This window comes from Pleurodeles waltl, chromosome 12 (assembly GCF_031143425.1).
Source record: "Pleurodeles waltl isolate 20211129_DDA chromosome 12, aPleWal1.hap1.20221129, whole genome shotgun sequence".
NCBI lineage: Eukaryota > Metazoa > Chordata > Amphibia > Caudata > Salamandridae > Pleurodeles > Pleurodeles waltl.
The window spans coordinates 289,421,751-289,438,993 of NC_090451.1; the positions used below are offsets into that span (position 1 = coordinate 289,421,751).

General features: G+C 41.3%; 1 protein-coding gene across 1 annotated transcript in view; it reads right to left on the reverse strand.

Annotated features, from left to right (window-relative positions):
• SLC6A2 (solute carrier family 6 member 2) overlaps positions 1 to 17,243 on the reverse strand; it is an 821,779-nt gene that overhangs the window by 560,534 nt on the left and 244,002 nt on the right. The window contains exon 3 of the mRNA XM_069216273.1: positions 6,998 to 7,129. Coding sequence (XP_069072374.1) covers positions 6,998 to 7,129 — 132 coding nt within the window. The remainder of the gene's footprint in view (positions 1 to 6,997; positions 7,130 to 17,243) is intronic.

Sequence of the window (17,243 nt, forward strand, 5' to 3'; positions counted from 1 at the left end):
TTCAATTTAAACCTATCCTCGGTATGGGTCCGCAAAGCAGAATCAGTCTTTGTCCTCAGGACATCAGTTGATCAGCAAGGCATCAGGTCTCAGTCAGTAAAATAGGGTCAAAGTCATTAAGTATTAAAGTCAAGCGCGTCTCTAGTAAAGACACATAAGAAAATATTAACCTTTCAGTCAGAAAATGGGCAGAATGTCTCTCTCTTAAAATCTGAAGTCTTTTTCCTCTGTGGCGTTGTTATATCAAAGTCCCCTAAACTATCCCCTAATGCCCTATTGGTCAATTAATCGTATGTTCACAATGTCCAATAACACTACTATACCAAATCTATGAATGCCTAATATTTCTCCGTTCCCATACTGATTGGTTCGCCTTACGATGTTCTCATCATCCGGTTCGTCAGGTAACAATATTGTTGCAGCTTCCACTCTAGTCAGTATCTTCATTGTTCTTGTCCTGGGAAAGTCAGTCTCACGCACATTACACATAAGATGTTACATTAGCAAGAACATCATCTCCTAGCAATCGGTTCACACGAAAAGCTTCCGTTAAGCACATTTAACAATACAATAGACATTTCACAGTTTAATTCACGTGGTCAGCATTTTTATTAAACGCTAAGAAATACAGCTTCTGCATGAGGCCTGGCAAAATAGGCCAAGACATTTGCTAAGTTAAGGCCTACAATTAATAAGCTAAAGCATACTTCATAACCCTTAATATGACGTTTTACTGCATTAGTCTAACACATATTTAATATTTCATAAGTATTAATCTTTGATCTTTACATTTCGTTAACACTGATGGCCATTCTTTGAGGTCACATTTTCAAATGTGTGCATTATTTTTCTATGTTATTTCATTTTCTACATAAACTCATTATTCAAAATACATAAACACTCATTAATAAATTTTATTAAAGACACCTCCGCTAGCAAGATCTACAAAATCTCTCTTGAAAATCAATGTAGCATCACGTCAAAGAACAGACAGGTAAAAACTAGGACATCCTTTAATGCTTTGCTTTCCTGACACACATGGTGGTTGAGTACGATGCAATGTAGGTAATTCTGTTTTGAAACATGTCAGTGTTAGTTCCCTGACAACATGCAGGGTCGCATTGGAACAAAAAATCGGCCTGGGCACTAAAATATATTTGGCACCCATTAGTGAGCCATATATTTTAAAAAGTGGTCCAATTAGCAAATCAGACCATTTTTTTTATCTTGCAATGTCACGCTGTATGGGTGTTTTGCAAGGTATGGGTGACTGCAGCAATGTTTGTGGCAATATCAGGGAAATAAAAACTGGCTATAAAGCAGGCCCCCAAATTGCTAAAAACCCAGCACACACACTGATTTGTCAGCCTAGTCCAACGGGCACTGCCTGATTGCCCTGTAGGCCAGTCCGACCCTGATCACGCGTGCACATCCACCTAAAAATGTGGGCACTTCAAAGCCAGAACTTGTAGACCAATGTCTACTTTCATTTCTTATAAACATTTATTTTTACTGCATATCATTGCAAAAATAAATAAATAAAAAATACACCCTTGCCAGGGCAGGGTGTATTGATTTTTAGCAGTGTTTATTTCACACTATTTTAGGGCATCTTTTCAAATGCGACTATAGATTAAACATTATTGTTGGTTGATTCAACTAACTCCCACTGATGTAACAAAGATTGCTGTTGCGCCTTCTGTTGGTGCTCTCAATTTAGAAAATCAAGGGCCATATGTACGAAAGCTTTTTACCATAGACACAGAATGGGTAAAATCCTTTCGTACATCTGGCCCCAAAGGTGTTGAGATAAAACTTCACTCAACCTTCTTTAAAGGCATATCTGCATTTCTTGTGAATATTACTTATGGAACATTGAAAAAGCAGTTCACGTTTCCTGCTACTCCAGGAAGAACTAAAAACAGATCTTGAAGGTGTGTGGGAGGAAAGCTAACTGCTGTCTTCAAGCCTCCTCTAAAGCGTTGTAGTAATAAAGTCTATAATTATAATTTCGACTTCCTTCCTGTAACACGTCTAATTTAACATTGGTGTTCCTACATATTTTTCTCATTTTGGTTCTCCAGCATTTCTTCTTATGGAAAGCAGGAATAAGAGGCGGTATATTAAAAGCACCATGCCTGTGTTCTGCTCTGTTTGAAATAAAACTATGACAGATTTACCAATAAAAGTGTAAAATTACGGAAAAACTTCACTTTCAAAATACCTGCCACCTAGGACTTTCAGATAAACTGTTGAACGACCTATGGCTGGTAACTCTTGCCATTTTCACATCACCCCAATTCCGAAATAGCAAAAACGTGCCTCAACTGGGGTTTAGGATCCATGACCATATATTTTGTGTCTTTTGTATTTATAGATTGTTTTCTTTAAAGGTAATAGGCTTCAAAGCTCGTTTTCTCTGGCTGCCTTTCAAGACAAGGATTCCCTTCACTGTAATAGTAATAGGACACCGGCTAACCTTGGCGCTGCCCATCAGTTTCTTTCCTCAGATTCAGAATGCACTTCCATCTTGTGGATCCTTTCTACGTGATATCCCTGAAACTCAGGCTGAGGCCTGAGTTTCATGGCTATCAGAGCTTTCTCAGTGGCTGAAGCAAGAGAATGGGACAAGCTCCACAGCGACCTTCAGACATCCTCGCTTTTAATCTGTTTGCAAGCTTTTAAAAATTTACTTTCCTAATCTCTCAAATTAAAGCTTCTTTACGTTGTTTTAATGAGATAGCACCCACCATGAAGCTTTGGCATTTGTGCCCTTAACAAATAACAAAACAAAATGTTGACGAGAATCTTGCAAATATTAAATCTAGATACTTCCAGGTTAGGTGATGATAAAATTCAATCCCGCTCTTTGTGGACAATTCAGTGTTCTTGGCGCTAACCAGATCCGCCATACATCACCAACAGAAAAGCTTTGAAGCCTATTACCTTTAATGAAAACTAACAATAAATACAAAGGAGACAAAATATACTGTCATTAATCCAAAACGCCAGTTGAGGCACGTTTTTACTATTTCGGAAATGCTTTAGAGTTACCTATTTTGACTATTTAGGAATCACGATATATCAGGGAACTGTTATGGTCTTAACAAAGAGTCAAACAATGTGTGTCATCCTGAGATGCAAAAATAAGTTGAGTAGTGAAGCACTGTGTGATATCCTGCAGACATCCAGAGAAATGGCTGCTACCACTTATGGTGCAGAGAACTGACTCCTGAGGCTTCTGCTGTGGGTCGGTCTAGGCATCTTTATCATTCAGTTAAAGCTTGAGCTCGACATGAATTACAAGTCAGATACAATTGCTCTCCACCCTGTTCTGCTTTGAGTTAGGTTCCATCCCGATCCACACCCTGAAGTGTATGTGAGGTCGATGTAAGACATATTGATTATGGAAAGTTATAGCACGTGCTAAAGAATATGCTAGGTGGAGAAGACAATACGGAGAATTGGGTGAGGAGAGATATGGATACCATAAATCTGAAAAAGATGGGCAAAATCAAATACTACTACTGATTAGATATTCAAGAATTGATGCTGAAACATATTAGACCACCCATTATCAGTAGGTTATTTGTCGGTTAAAACATTTATACCTTTGAAGCATACTTTGATCACATCACTCCAGAAATATGATGTGCAAGGTATATATATTTTAAATAGGGAACGCTGCCAGTATATGGCTACACTGCAAAAAGTAATACCCATGAGGTCAACTAAGGAAATTGTGATTGCAAAATGGGTGTAACTGAATCAATTGCACACTTCCTGTTGTTGGGTGCAAAAAACGCGGGGCAACTTAAGTGATGGCCGTTACCAGGGCCCATGATATTAAGAATTACAAGGATGTGCTGTCGCAATCCCATAGGTCAGACTCAGCTGCTAACTACCAGCCTTCACTTTCCAAGGCTGGTTCCTTAAGGAATTACTTCATTTTTAAGTGTATGCAACTTCTTCTGTGTTATGTTTCTTCTCTTTAAAGTGAAAAGATGTAATTTTAATATCAACTAAAATGGGAATGCTTTTAAATTGTATTTTTAACTTGAATCATTTTATGACTTACAGCCGCAACAATAACATTTACTGATATACTGAGAGATAGGGTGTACACGTGGATCCGAAAGTAAAACACATCCCAGGAAAATCAAATACACAACGATGAAAGAAAGATTAGAGCCACGTTGGTGAGAGCGATCACATTCACTCAAAACTAAGAAGGGGGTAAAGTATGAGAAAAAGGCACCACAGACACCCAGGTAGGAGGGATAAGGAACACAGAGATGAGACAGAAAGATCAAAGATAGTGGGAAGAGGCTGAAGAGTTGAAAAGATTAAATACATTTAGCTGAGGTACAGATATTGAAGGTACAAAGGCAAAATAAATGAGTTGGGTGGGTGTTAATATGAGATAAACAGACCAAAATACAAGGACCAGGAAGAGAAAGGCCACAGAGACACCTGATGTGGAGCATACGACTCCAGAGACACAGTGGTAAGAAGGCCCCCCGGGACAGAGAGTTAGTGATTAAAAAGACCACTGACACACAGGTGTGAAATTGAAACACTGTTTAGAACTAAGGTAAGAGAGATACCGCAGTGAAGCGAAAGTTTAAGAGAGAAACCTAAGAGAGACAGAGGTGATTGACACTAAATGTCAATGGTGAGTGAGAAAAATCAGAGACACATACCTGAGAGACAGATTCCAGTGATACAGAGGTAAGACAGACTTAGACTCGCAAGGTGATGACAAAAAGATCTCATAGAAGTGTGTGTGTGTGTGTGTGTGTGTGAAGCACATAGTAAGTTCTTATGACAAACACACATCATCCCCAACACACACACTTCGAAACACTAAAGGGAAAAGTAGCTCAAATTACATACAGGCACGTGTGCACATACACACACACTCACACTCTTTTGCATGCGCACATTGCTTATGCGTGTTTGCCTGTCTATGTGTGAATAAGGAGGAGGGCTAGTCTGTATCAGTTTTTCTTTTTATGAGAAAAGCCACATATGCACATAAAACCCCTCACATGTTAATAGATTTGGCTTCAAAACAAAATAAATATACCAAGGGTAAAAACTTTTCCAAAAAATACCCAGTTACATAACATAACTTTGCATCCTTTTATAGGTGAATTTGAAGTTGATTAAGTGTGTATGAAATTAGCACATAAACCCGTACGCACTCATACAGATATGCAATGTATGCACACAACATTCTAAATAATTTTATGTTATTAAGCATCCACAAATGCACGCATCAAAGCACATTGCTGGATAGCACTTCCACAAAGCGTGGACCATGTATGGGTTTCATTGACGAGCGCTTCTGCCATGAAAGATGCTACAACCAGCTACGTAAAAATCAGCGTACAGCACCAGCACAGGAGCACAGTGGAGTATCATAGCAATAACAAAACAATTGCAAATATAATGCCAACATCCCGAATTAAGGACCCAGGGCAGGAAAAACATGTATACTGAAGGCACAGATACATCTTATATAAGAGCCGAATTTTGATGTACCCTCAAGTCGCAGTTGTCACATGTCCAAGTGCTAAAAGCTTTAATATACAAATGAGTTAGCACAACGCACACGTATTATAAATAGGCATGGCATAAATAATACTATAAACCTTTATAGGAAGCTGAAATATCAACTTTAGTTCCACCCATATGGTTTACGAGAACCCTAGAAACTTCACACACCTGTCTTCATAATGCACATAGTAACAAATTAGCACAAATAAAACCTGTGCATGATAGAACCAGAGTAATAGAATCTAGGGCCCAAATGTACTAATTTTTTGCATCAGGGTTGCAACACGTTTGTGGCGCAGACCTGACGCAAAATCCTTTTTGGCATTCACTAAACCACACAACGTCGATTGGTGAGGGCATGCATGGTTTAGTAAGTACAAAGTATTAGGTCTCTTTCATGTTTTGAAGCTTATTAATGAATTGTTATGATGAATAAAAGCCATATTAGAGGTAGTATACCCACCTGGGCAAGGCTGGTCCTAATGCCACCGTAATTTGATTGACTAGCATTTTAATTTAGTTTTGGTGATATAATGAATTCATAAGTGACTACTATTTATTAAATTGAGAGAGAAAGAAGACAATTGTCTTTTTCTCTGTTTTGAAGAGAGTATGCGTTTTATGTCGGTTTCACAAGCACTGTTGTTTGTATATTTAACGCACTGAGAAAATGGCATCAGCTGCCATGCTCAAGGCTACAGAATAGCCTAAAAGTGTTAACGGTAACTACACGGCTGTATTCAAATAAATAATCTTCACCACTCTACGAGGTCTGGTTGCACTTTTTACACTTTTCCCCTGTTGGTGAGATTGTGTTTTTATGACATGTGGTGGAAAATAGCAAGGATTTGTTGCCTTTGCCATAGCGTGTTAAGGATGTTAACTGTGTAACACAGGACCAATGAAAGCACACAGAGAAACCCAAACCGAAACACACAACAAAATAAATGAAATCCTCCCAAACTGCAAAACTTTAGCTCCTTGCCTCACACCAGACCATTAGACAGACTCTCCACTAGGGGTGCGCAATAACACATAATTTGCTTCACAAACTTTTAGGAAGTTTGGGGAAAATTATGTAAAATTATGCAATATGTGATTTGCTGGTATCTTGAATGAAAATTTCACACAAGAGAAAACCTCACATAAACATTCACTTGAGGTACGACAAAACACTTTTTTCAAGCAGGAAATGCTGCATGACATTTTCTGTGTAAACCATTCCTCAATTGGCCAAGAAATATTCAAAGTGAGCTAATACAAAATTTCAGGATATTTTGTGAATTTTGCATAATGCACAATTTGCAAATGCCATATATTTTGCTGGCATAATTAAAATGTTACCCTGTTATAATCCCTGCTTACTGAAACCCTCCCATCTGATACCTAATTCATGCAATCACCTTAATTAATGATGTTTTGTAACATGCCTTACCTTTAAAGACAGGACAAATTTTCCAAACAGTGGCTGCTCCCTCTCTGTTGAACTGACCCAGTGCTAATTCCATATAGAACAAAGGCATTCCAGCAATAATAAGGAACAAGATGTAGGGAATCAAAAAGGCACCTGGAAAAAAGAAAACATTACAAAACGTGAATACTTCCCTTTGGCATAAAAGTAAATCGTTATTTTACCCATTTTGCATTTAGGGGTGTCTTTGTATGTGTGTGTGCATGGACATATCAAAAACGTAGAACCACCTTTATCCTCAAAAAGCAAATAGGTCCAGTAGCGCCTCGTCTTCAATGTGTGATCTCTGGTCTGCAGATTGTATTTCAACGGACGTCAAACCCTATCTGCATCATGTGGGGCACTTCACCATTGCTACATCTAATAAGAGAGATGTGTCCCTCAGCATATTGTACCTGGACCTCTTACCGTGACCCCGGGAGGGTTCGAGTGCTGAGTGTGTGAGGATTTATGCCCTGCTAACCATTGTCTCCTGAAGACATATCACACACAGAAAACAAGGTACGATAACACTTATCTGCTTTTTGAGCATTTAGGTGGTATTTTAGGGCCAGATGTAGCAAAGGTTTTTCCCCATTCTGTGTCTATGGGAAAAAGTGTTCGTACATATGGCCCTTAATGTCTAAAACAGGTAGGACTGCAGTACATCCAAAGTTTCCTCGGAGTCTTACTCTAATTGTTTTGAATACGTGTGCATGAGTCAGAACAAATAAACTTTGTATTGCTACGATATAGCCCCAGGGACCTTAGATGAAGGATTTTATCTCTAAAAGATATAGTAAACTAAGCTATCCATTGAAACTGTTCAGATGAACTGTGCAGTCAGCCAATTGAAAACCACCCAGGATGTACAAGTTAACAGGCTGTTGTGCTACATTAATTCCTTTTACATATAGGTGGGTATGTTTGGGCAAGCACCTAGTAAAGAGTCTATACATATACATGTTCACCGATATACTATATTGCTCTATAGAACAGCAATATGGTTTTGTGAGAAAGGGCATAATTCACAAAACTTTTCCACAAGCACGTAGAACATACAAGACCAGAAAACTGTCCTGGTGATGGAAACATTTCTGATTTAATTTCTTGCAATTTGGTCAGTGGATGTTTCTGCACACTGATCAGTAATACTACCCTGGACTATCTGCCAGTTTTGCAGATTGTCTATTGGAGTAAACATCAAAATAAGGGTGATAAAGATAGGACAGTTGTCCAGTGAAAAAATGGTAAACACCCAGGAACTCATATGTAAGTACTAATTCACAAACTTTTTGATCCTTTTTTCCTTAGAAAGTTACTTTTATAAAGTAACAGACAAATATATTTTCCATGAAGAGAGAAGGATGTGAACACCACCTATTTACACAGGGATGTAGGGGAAAGCTACACAAACCATAAGAGTAAGTCTACAATGATTAGAGTTACAGATTTTTTGTGAGTTGGGTCAATAATACACGGTTATAGGTGATATCTATGATTTTCATAGCGATGGATGCTTATAAAAGCAAATGACCCCCAACTTTAGACCCATCTATTCTTTGATGACTTAACACATGAGTTCAGTCACCCAACACATTTAGACCAATAAGGTCATAGTCCATCAGTATTTCTGTTTAAATTTGGATCACTAACATATGGAATTATAGAGGAGTATCACAAATAGTTTGTCATCAAATAGACAAGCTGAAGTAGACAAAAAAGTGATGGATGGAATGCTTGAATTAATCTCAGCCTTTGGTAATTAATGGGGCCCCAACCCAGTCCTTGGTTATTTTGAACACTATGCCATCTCAGTTTTGTCCCTGCTCCAATGGGAACAGTCCAGCCGAAACTGCCAGGCCAGGCCTTCCCTGAACGGCAATACAAGCAACCTCAGAACAGTTTTAACCTGGTTAGGACTCATCAGCTAGTTATCAAGTTATCGCTTGGTTCCAGTGGCAGTGTGCATGGGAACCACATCTGGGCTGACTCTTCCCAGCTAGGTTGACACATTGAAGTATACAAAAAAGTGGGCACAAAATGTAATCCACTTCCCACTCAGATAGTATTAACAGCAGCTATTTTGCCCCTCTCTCTTCCACCTTCAGCAACTCCCCCGTCACCCTGTCCAAATATTAAAAAAATTGTATCTTGCAACCTGTCAACTCTCCCACCACCTCTGAGCCCTTTTTCTCCTGCACCCCTGTTGGAGGCAATGCTCTGTAGTCAAAATGCAAGAGTGGAAAATCTGACCAGTGTTGGTAATGGCTTTCGCTTAGCCATATCAGCAGACACTGAAGTCTAACAGGGTAGATGATAGTTGGCTACTCAAGAGCACAACACACATTCCCTTCCCCCTGGTTGACAGAGATCTAAGAAAGGCAGAGAGATGTAAGGAAACTGTGGCCCTTCTTTGACAATTCACCACTTCCTACAGAACTGTTAGACCTGGAGAGAAGGCAGAACAGCATTTGCCACAGCACCAACCAGCGGCATATGTTTTACTGCTCCGATGTAAGAGAAGTCAAAAAGAAAACTCTTTTCAGTGCTCTGATGTTATATTAGTGAACAACTGAGTTTTGCATCTACTATTGGGCATTTTTCTTCCAACAGAAACCATTCACACAATATCCTTGCACTCAAACATTTCAAATATATTCACACCACATTTAGAAGTTGTTAGAAATAAAGAATGACGTTATGAGTATTATTGTTTGTATTTTATTCATTTTAAAGAAGTACCCAGAAATGTCTTAGCAACATCTTTACACTTTTCCAGAGCTTGGCAATAACAGTTGGGCCTCACAATTATAATACATTGGCCCTCATTCTGACCTTGGCGGGCGGCGGAGGCCGCCCGCCAAAGTCCCGCCGTCAGGTTACCGTTCCGCGGTCGAAAGACCGCGGCGGTAATTCTGACTTTCCCGCTGGGCTGGCGGGCGGTCGCCTTCAGACCGCCAGCCAGCCCAGCGGGAAAGAGACTTCCACGATGAAGCCGGCTCGGAATCGAGCCGGCGGAGTGGAAGCTGTGCGACGGGTGCAGTTGCACCCGTCGCGTATTTCACTGTCTGCGCAGCAGACAGTGAAATACATGTAGGGGCCCTCTTACGGGGGCCCCTGCAATGCCCATGCCAGTGGCATGGGCACTGCAGGGGCCCCCAGGGGCCCCGCGACCCCCCCTACCGCCATCCGGATCCCGGCGGTCCGACCGCCGGGATCTGGATGGCGGTAGGGGGGGTCGGAATCCCCGCGGCGGTGCAGCAAGCTGCGCCGCCGCGGAGGATTCAATGGGGTGGCGGTACACTGGCGGGACCCCGCCAGTGGTGCCGGTCCGACCGCGGCTTTACCGCCGCGGTCGGAATCCCCATTGGAGCACCGCCGGCCTGTCGGCGGTGCTCCCGCGGTCCTCCGCCCTGGCGGTCAAAGACCGCCAGGGTCAGAATGACCACCATTGTCTAGGATTCAAACAAGAACAATTTCCATAGAACATATCTATTTTTCAAGTCATTCTTCATGTTCTCCACTCATACACAAAGCCAAAGCAGAAATTGGTGTACAATCTCCTGTATTTCTATCAAGAGCCCTATAATTGAAATAGCTCTTTTTCTCCTGGGGTCTAGCTCCACCATTGTTCTTTCAGCATTTGTTTTCAGTAGTCACACTGGGCAATATCTTCATGGCCAAGACCCTCAAGCATGCCCCCATTGTGAGATATCAATGGCAAACAGATTGCTTTTACAAGTTTTAAAAATAATAATAAGAGCATAAGACTATCATCACTTTGTGCAGATACATTGTCAATATAGTAGTTGCGGGAAAGCAGTTATGTCATATATTATTTCTATGGTCAGTTTAAAATAATTAAAGTTATAATGTTGTTTGAAGGCAAATTCAGTACTATTCTTTCTTTCCTCTGTAATAGTTATTAAAGAAGAGGAATGTGTTTACATATTTTATTAGAAACAAGTGAATAATGTATATTGTTGTGAGGGTTTTTAATGTTTGTTTAAACTGTATTGGCTTATTATAAATGTATCCTCTCATATAGCATTATCAAAGCAACTGTTATGGCAGTAGAGGTACCGGAAAAGCTATCTGTTTTAAAGCACTCTCCATTTCAACACTGTTTGAATAAAACAGGTTCAAGCAAAGAACACAAGTGGTGCCTCTCCACCCTTTACTTGAGTTATGCTCAGGGTCGGACTGGCCTATAGGCAGGGGCATAGCTTCGGGGAGAAGGGTGTTTGGGGTGTTACATCCTCCTAATAAATGTACAATTTAATAAATAGTTTGGTACAGGAGTGCTAACGCAGATGTCTTAATTAGAAATGTATTAATGAGTGTTTATATATTTTGAATAATGACTTATGTAGAAAATGAAATAACAGAGAAAATAATGTACACGTTTAAAATTGTGACCTCAAAGAGTGGCCACCAATGTTCACGAAATGTACTAAATGAATGATTAACACATAAGAAATATTGAAAATGTATTAGATTAATGTAGTAATATGTCATATTAAAGGATATGAATTATGCTTTAGCTTATCAATTGTAGGCCTTAACTTAGCGAGTGTCTTGGCCTAGTTTTACCAGGCCTCATGCAGAAGCTGTATTTCTTAGCGTTTAATGAAAAATAATAGTGAACTAACTGTGAAATGCTCATTGTTTTAATAAAATGCTTAGAAGAAGCTTTCCGTGAGAACCGACAGACAGGAGATGAGGACTCTTGAAAAGTAAGGATTTGTGTGTAAAAAGTGCTATATGTACTTTCTCAGGACACAAACAATGAAGACACTGACTGGAGAAGAAGATGCAACAATTGTGATACCAGACAAGCCGGATGATGAGAACATCATAAGGCGAACCAATCAATGACATGAGAAAGAAGAAATATTAGAATTCATAGATTTGGGATAGGAAGACTATTGGGTGGAGTAATAACGTATGATTAATTGGGGGATAGTTTGGGTGACTTTGATATAACAACGTGACAGAGGAGAACGTTTCAGATTAGATCCTATTCAGATTCTAGGCAGACCACTGTCGAGGAGAAGAGATTCGAGATTATGTCATGTTGCTGATCGATTGATGGCCTGGGGACGAAGGTTTATTCTGTTTGCTCACCCACCCCCAGGATAGATAGATACGACAATATGACTGAAATGTATTTTTGTGCCTTTCCTTTCTAGGTACCAACTGCGCTATCTTTTTAAGTTTTTCTTAGCTAGATGTTTTCTAAATTCTTGTTCTAAATTGTTTTGCATGAAGCCCCACATGCTGATGCTAATCTGGGTTAGATGTGGGTTTTTCTACCTGATGATTGACAGATTACAGAGACAAATGGTTGACGGATGTTTTGCTGAACTTTATGGACAGAGCTGAAATCTTGAAGCTGATTCTATTACTGATTTGTGCTGATGCTCTAGAATGTATTGTGATACAAGCCTTAACTAGATTGTCTTTCTGGCGTCTTTCGGCAAATTAATATTGTTCTTATATGCATTTGAAACTAAGTTTGAGTATTAATACATATGACTTAGTATTGTAACCCAATGGGAAATAAAATTACTAAACTTTACTAAAGTTATGGGTATTCATGGCTGAGAAGTCATGGTGTGTGACAATTACTGACTTAATTGATTGTTAATTATTGCTTGTCTAATGATTATTGATTTTTGTGTATTGATTATAGCATACTATGCTAGAACTATGGCAGGATTATTCTAAGCGAGTCAAAAGGTTCATCGACCTATACGCGTCTCCTTGTAAGATTACTTATTAAGGACTGACGCGCTAACAGGAGCTTTCAGTCGGGTATGATAAGGTGTCTGTCGAATTTCACCTGGCATTTTTAAATACTCACTCAGACAATGACTCACACACATACTCTTGTCTCTGTTTTGAAGGTCTTAAACATGGTTATCATATACAACACTATGGGGGTCATCACAACCGCCAAGGCTGTTTTGGCGATTGCACCGCCAACAGGCTGGCGGTGCAACCTTGTGTATTTTGAACGTGGCGAAAGCGCTGCGGTCGCACCGCCGGGACCGGCGGTTTACTGCCACGGTGGTCCCGGCAGGAGCATTCCTCCAGGGCAGCGCTGCTTGCAGCGCTGCCTAGGGGATTACGAGTCCCCCTACCGCCAGACCGCCAGGAAAAGTCTGGCAGTATGGGGAGTCACGGGGCCCCTGGGGACCCCTGCACTGCCCATGCCACTGACATGGGCAGTGCAGGGGCCCCCTGACAGGGCCCCGTGCAGCCTTTCACTGTCTGCTATGCAGACAGTGAAAAGCGCGACGGGTGCAACTGCACCCGTCGCACGGCCGCAACACTGCCGGCTCCATTTGGAGCCGGCTCGTGTTGCGGCCAAGATCCCCGCTGGGCCGGCGGGCGGAAACCAGGTTTCCACCCGCCGGCCCAGCGGGGATCTCCTGATGGCCGTGGCAGGAGTGCGGCCGCATTGGTGGCCGCCCGGTGGTCCGATCTTGGTGGGCGGCTTCAGCCGCCCGCCAAAGTCGTAATGAGGGCCTTTGTTTTAATTACTTTTCACAACTTGAACTCCTTTTCCTTTGCACTGACGCCTCCCTTATGTGCTGCTTCTCATATAATGATTGACGTCATATGCTAGTGTGATTGTCAGGAAATCTGAAGCTCACACTTCCCCAGCCTTACTGATCAAGCTACGCCCCTGTCTATAGGGCAATCAGGCAGTGTCTGATGGGCTGGCCTGGCAGGTTGTATGTGGGCCAGTATTTTGGCTGTTTGAAGGTCTGTTTTATGTTTTTGTGGGCCAGTTTTTACTGCTGATTTTCCTGATATTATTCATATATTGCCTTCAAAATCTCAAATTCATGCAGTCTTCCATACCTGGCTAAACAGTTATACAGCGTGTCTTTACCAGTTCAAAACATTTCCAATTTACAATAATATGGGCCACTTCTATTTTGGGTGGCTGGGCCTATTTCTGTGCCAGACCGACGCTGCTTATGCTCAGTGATAAATGACATTTATTTTTACAATTGCATCCCAACTTCGTCTTCTTAGACTAGAATATCAACACTTTAAATGTTAATTTGATGTTAATAGCAAATTATAAAGTCCTTAAAATGTAATGGAAAATGTCACATATGGTTTTTAAAATAAACTAATATCAGACTAGATTGAAAATTATATAGGTTACAGAGAAGTAACTTAACATCTATGTTTGATTCCAAGTGTACATTACTTTAAAATGGCTCAGGGGGATATCCCTCTCTTATCAATGGTTTCTCATTTCTTTAACTGTACGCTTTAAGTTTAAAAATGCAATTAATCATTCGAAAGCTATTCGGCTGGAGGTAGCTCTTATTTATCAACAAATTAATAGTACATATTTCATTTAGAATTGATAAACATAGGCCAAGACTTTCATGAACAAAGCATGGCTGACGTTTATGTTTCAGTTAATGTTGTTTTCTGTTTCTCTCTGTTTTTACAATCTTTTTTCATTTAATTTATTTTGACATGATGACGGTTGCAAATAGGAACAGAGGGTTAGTATTGTATTATTATTGAAACATTTGGGCAGCACTTACAATCCATACATTGGGCACTGAGACACCTATCTACATGGGTATCATGCCAAGGTATGTGGAGTGTGTTGTTGGAAGAGTATTGTCTTAGCTGTACGCCTATGTGGGAGCATTTTCATGCTGAGCACGAATGACCACTCTTAACATGTCTTGGAATCAGTGCTGTGAGAGATGAGGGGGCGCAAGGGTTAGATGTCCAGTTTAAGTTTTGAAGTGTGCTCAAATTGCAATTGGGCCTGTTGGTATCAGACTGTATGACTGAAGAAAAGGCAGACCACTTAAGACTCAGGCCCTCATTATAACCCTGGCGGTCGGTGTTAAAGGGGCGGTAATACCACCAACAGGCCGGCGGTGAAATCAAAATGGGATTTGGACCATGGCTGTTACCGCCATCCAAAACCACCACTTTAACACACCGAACACCAGGGTGGTAACGGTCGCTGGGCTGGAGACTTCAGTCTCCAGCCCGGCGGCCGCCACAATCCCACACTCGGGATTACGACCCGGCCTACAACCATGGTTTTTGTGACAAACATACCGCCACGAAAACCATGACGGTAGGCACTATCAGTGCCAGGGAATCCTTTCCCTGGCACTGATAGGGGTCTCCCCTTGCCCCCTCCCCAGAGTCCTCCCCCAACCTCCCCCACCCGCTCCTGCCCCCGCATATATGCACACCCACACGCACACCCATATTCACACATGCACACATGCATACCCACCACCACCCATGCATGCACACATACATACCCACACACCGCAACACACACCAACATACCTTGTCACACACATGCATTCACAACACTCACAATCACTCATTCACGCATTCATCCTATGCGACTCACACCCGCATGCACGCATACCACTACATACACCCCCACACCCTTGCATACACACAACACCCCCCACCCTCCTCTCCGGTCGGAGAACCCGACTTACCTGCTTGCAGGGGGTCCTCATGCTGGAGACGGTCCGCGGCGCTGCTGTCAGCAGCAGCGTCCGCCAGCAAAACACCGCCAGGCCGTATCCTTGCTCCTGATATGGTCGGCAGTGTTTTGCTTGTGTGGGGGTGCTGCTGGTGGAATACCGTCGGCGGTCATGATACCAGTAGAAGGCTGGTAGCCATGACGGCGGTATGTTGGCGGCCGTCACCGTGGCGGTAGGCGGTCAATACGCCCAATGTTGAAATGAGGGCCTCAGTGAGTACAGGAGAGAGATCCAGTCATGCTCAATTCATTTCATGTAAGAAAATGCTGGTTGTCCCTAAAGTGCGTTGGTGTTGTCTAGAAAGAGAGGGTTTGCATGCATGGAAAACAAACTATGTGATAGAGCCACAATGACAAACTACATTGCCCAGCAGGCCATGAACTCTTGTATAGGTTTGATACCTGCCAGCTGTGATATCTGGGGGTAATTTCCCTCATGATGCATGGCATGTTTGCTAGTCAACTGTGATATAAAGTTGCTGCAGCCTGGACCTTGCTACATGGATTTAGGATTTTCTTTTCAAGAAAGGTTGCTACAGTTGTTATTTTTGAAGTTGTTTGAAGGACATTTTGGAATACGCAGAAGTATTCTGAAAGTCAAGTTGTATATGTACAATTGTAAATGTACTTTAACTATTTCTCAAACATTTCAAATGAACTTTCTAAAGACAGTAGGGTTGTTACATTTCACTTGCGGTTTACCCTGTGATGGAACAGGTACAATTCATAAGCCAGGACTACGTTGCGCAAGGCAAGAATATATTCCAAAGCGTAGGGTATTATAGTTCCAGTAATGCTTATCGAAGTTGGTAAAACACGAATTTCAGAATATCTGTGTTTGTGTATTTCCTTGTAGTTGCACAAGACTCAAGTAGAAACTATAAGTCATCTTCCACAAAGAGTTCATAGTGACAAAGCTTGAGGTAGTTATGTTACGCTAAAAGAGAAGTGAGGGTGAACATATGTCTGAGATGCTAATCTTGTTTTACATCGAAGTACAAAAATTGGTTACATAAATATATCACTAAGGTATATCGCTCCACTGTTACAGTCAGATGTAGGCCTTTCATTGCAAGTTATCTTTTTGCCTGTAGGCACTCCCTACATCCTACAGAGATCAGTTTCCAGAAAAAGTGACGTCTGAGCAAAGGAGAGCTGTCACTGTTTTCTCTCTTATCTGACTTCCCTTTCCCTTTTTCTACTACTGGCTCTCATGCTATTGTGTATGTGGTGATTAATGGAGGTGGTGGAAGACAAAATAACATTGCTCTCGCTGGGTCCAGAGTACAGGGTTAATGCTTTCTGGCAGTCAGCCCCCTTGATATGTTTATGATTAGTTTGAATTCCAAGTCCAAATTAATAGGGTCACTCTGGCAAGAGAACGCCCATTCTTAGCTCTTTTGGATCTGGGAAAGGCAGTGGCATAGTGATGGATGTGAGAGGGAGAAATCTGCCAGGATGGGCTGGGTTAGCATAATTTTTTGTGTGGTTGTTATAATATGTCCCACGCTATAGTTTGTCAAACTAATCATCAGAATAAATAGCTTTGACATGTATGTGTTAAAAGATCTCTTTAGCTATAGCAGTTCATCTAGTGTTAAGTAAATTGTTGTCATGGGCTGTCTGATTCTATACAATGACAAGAGTGATGTGGGAAAGTGCCCC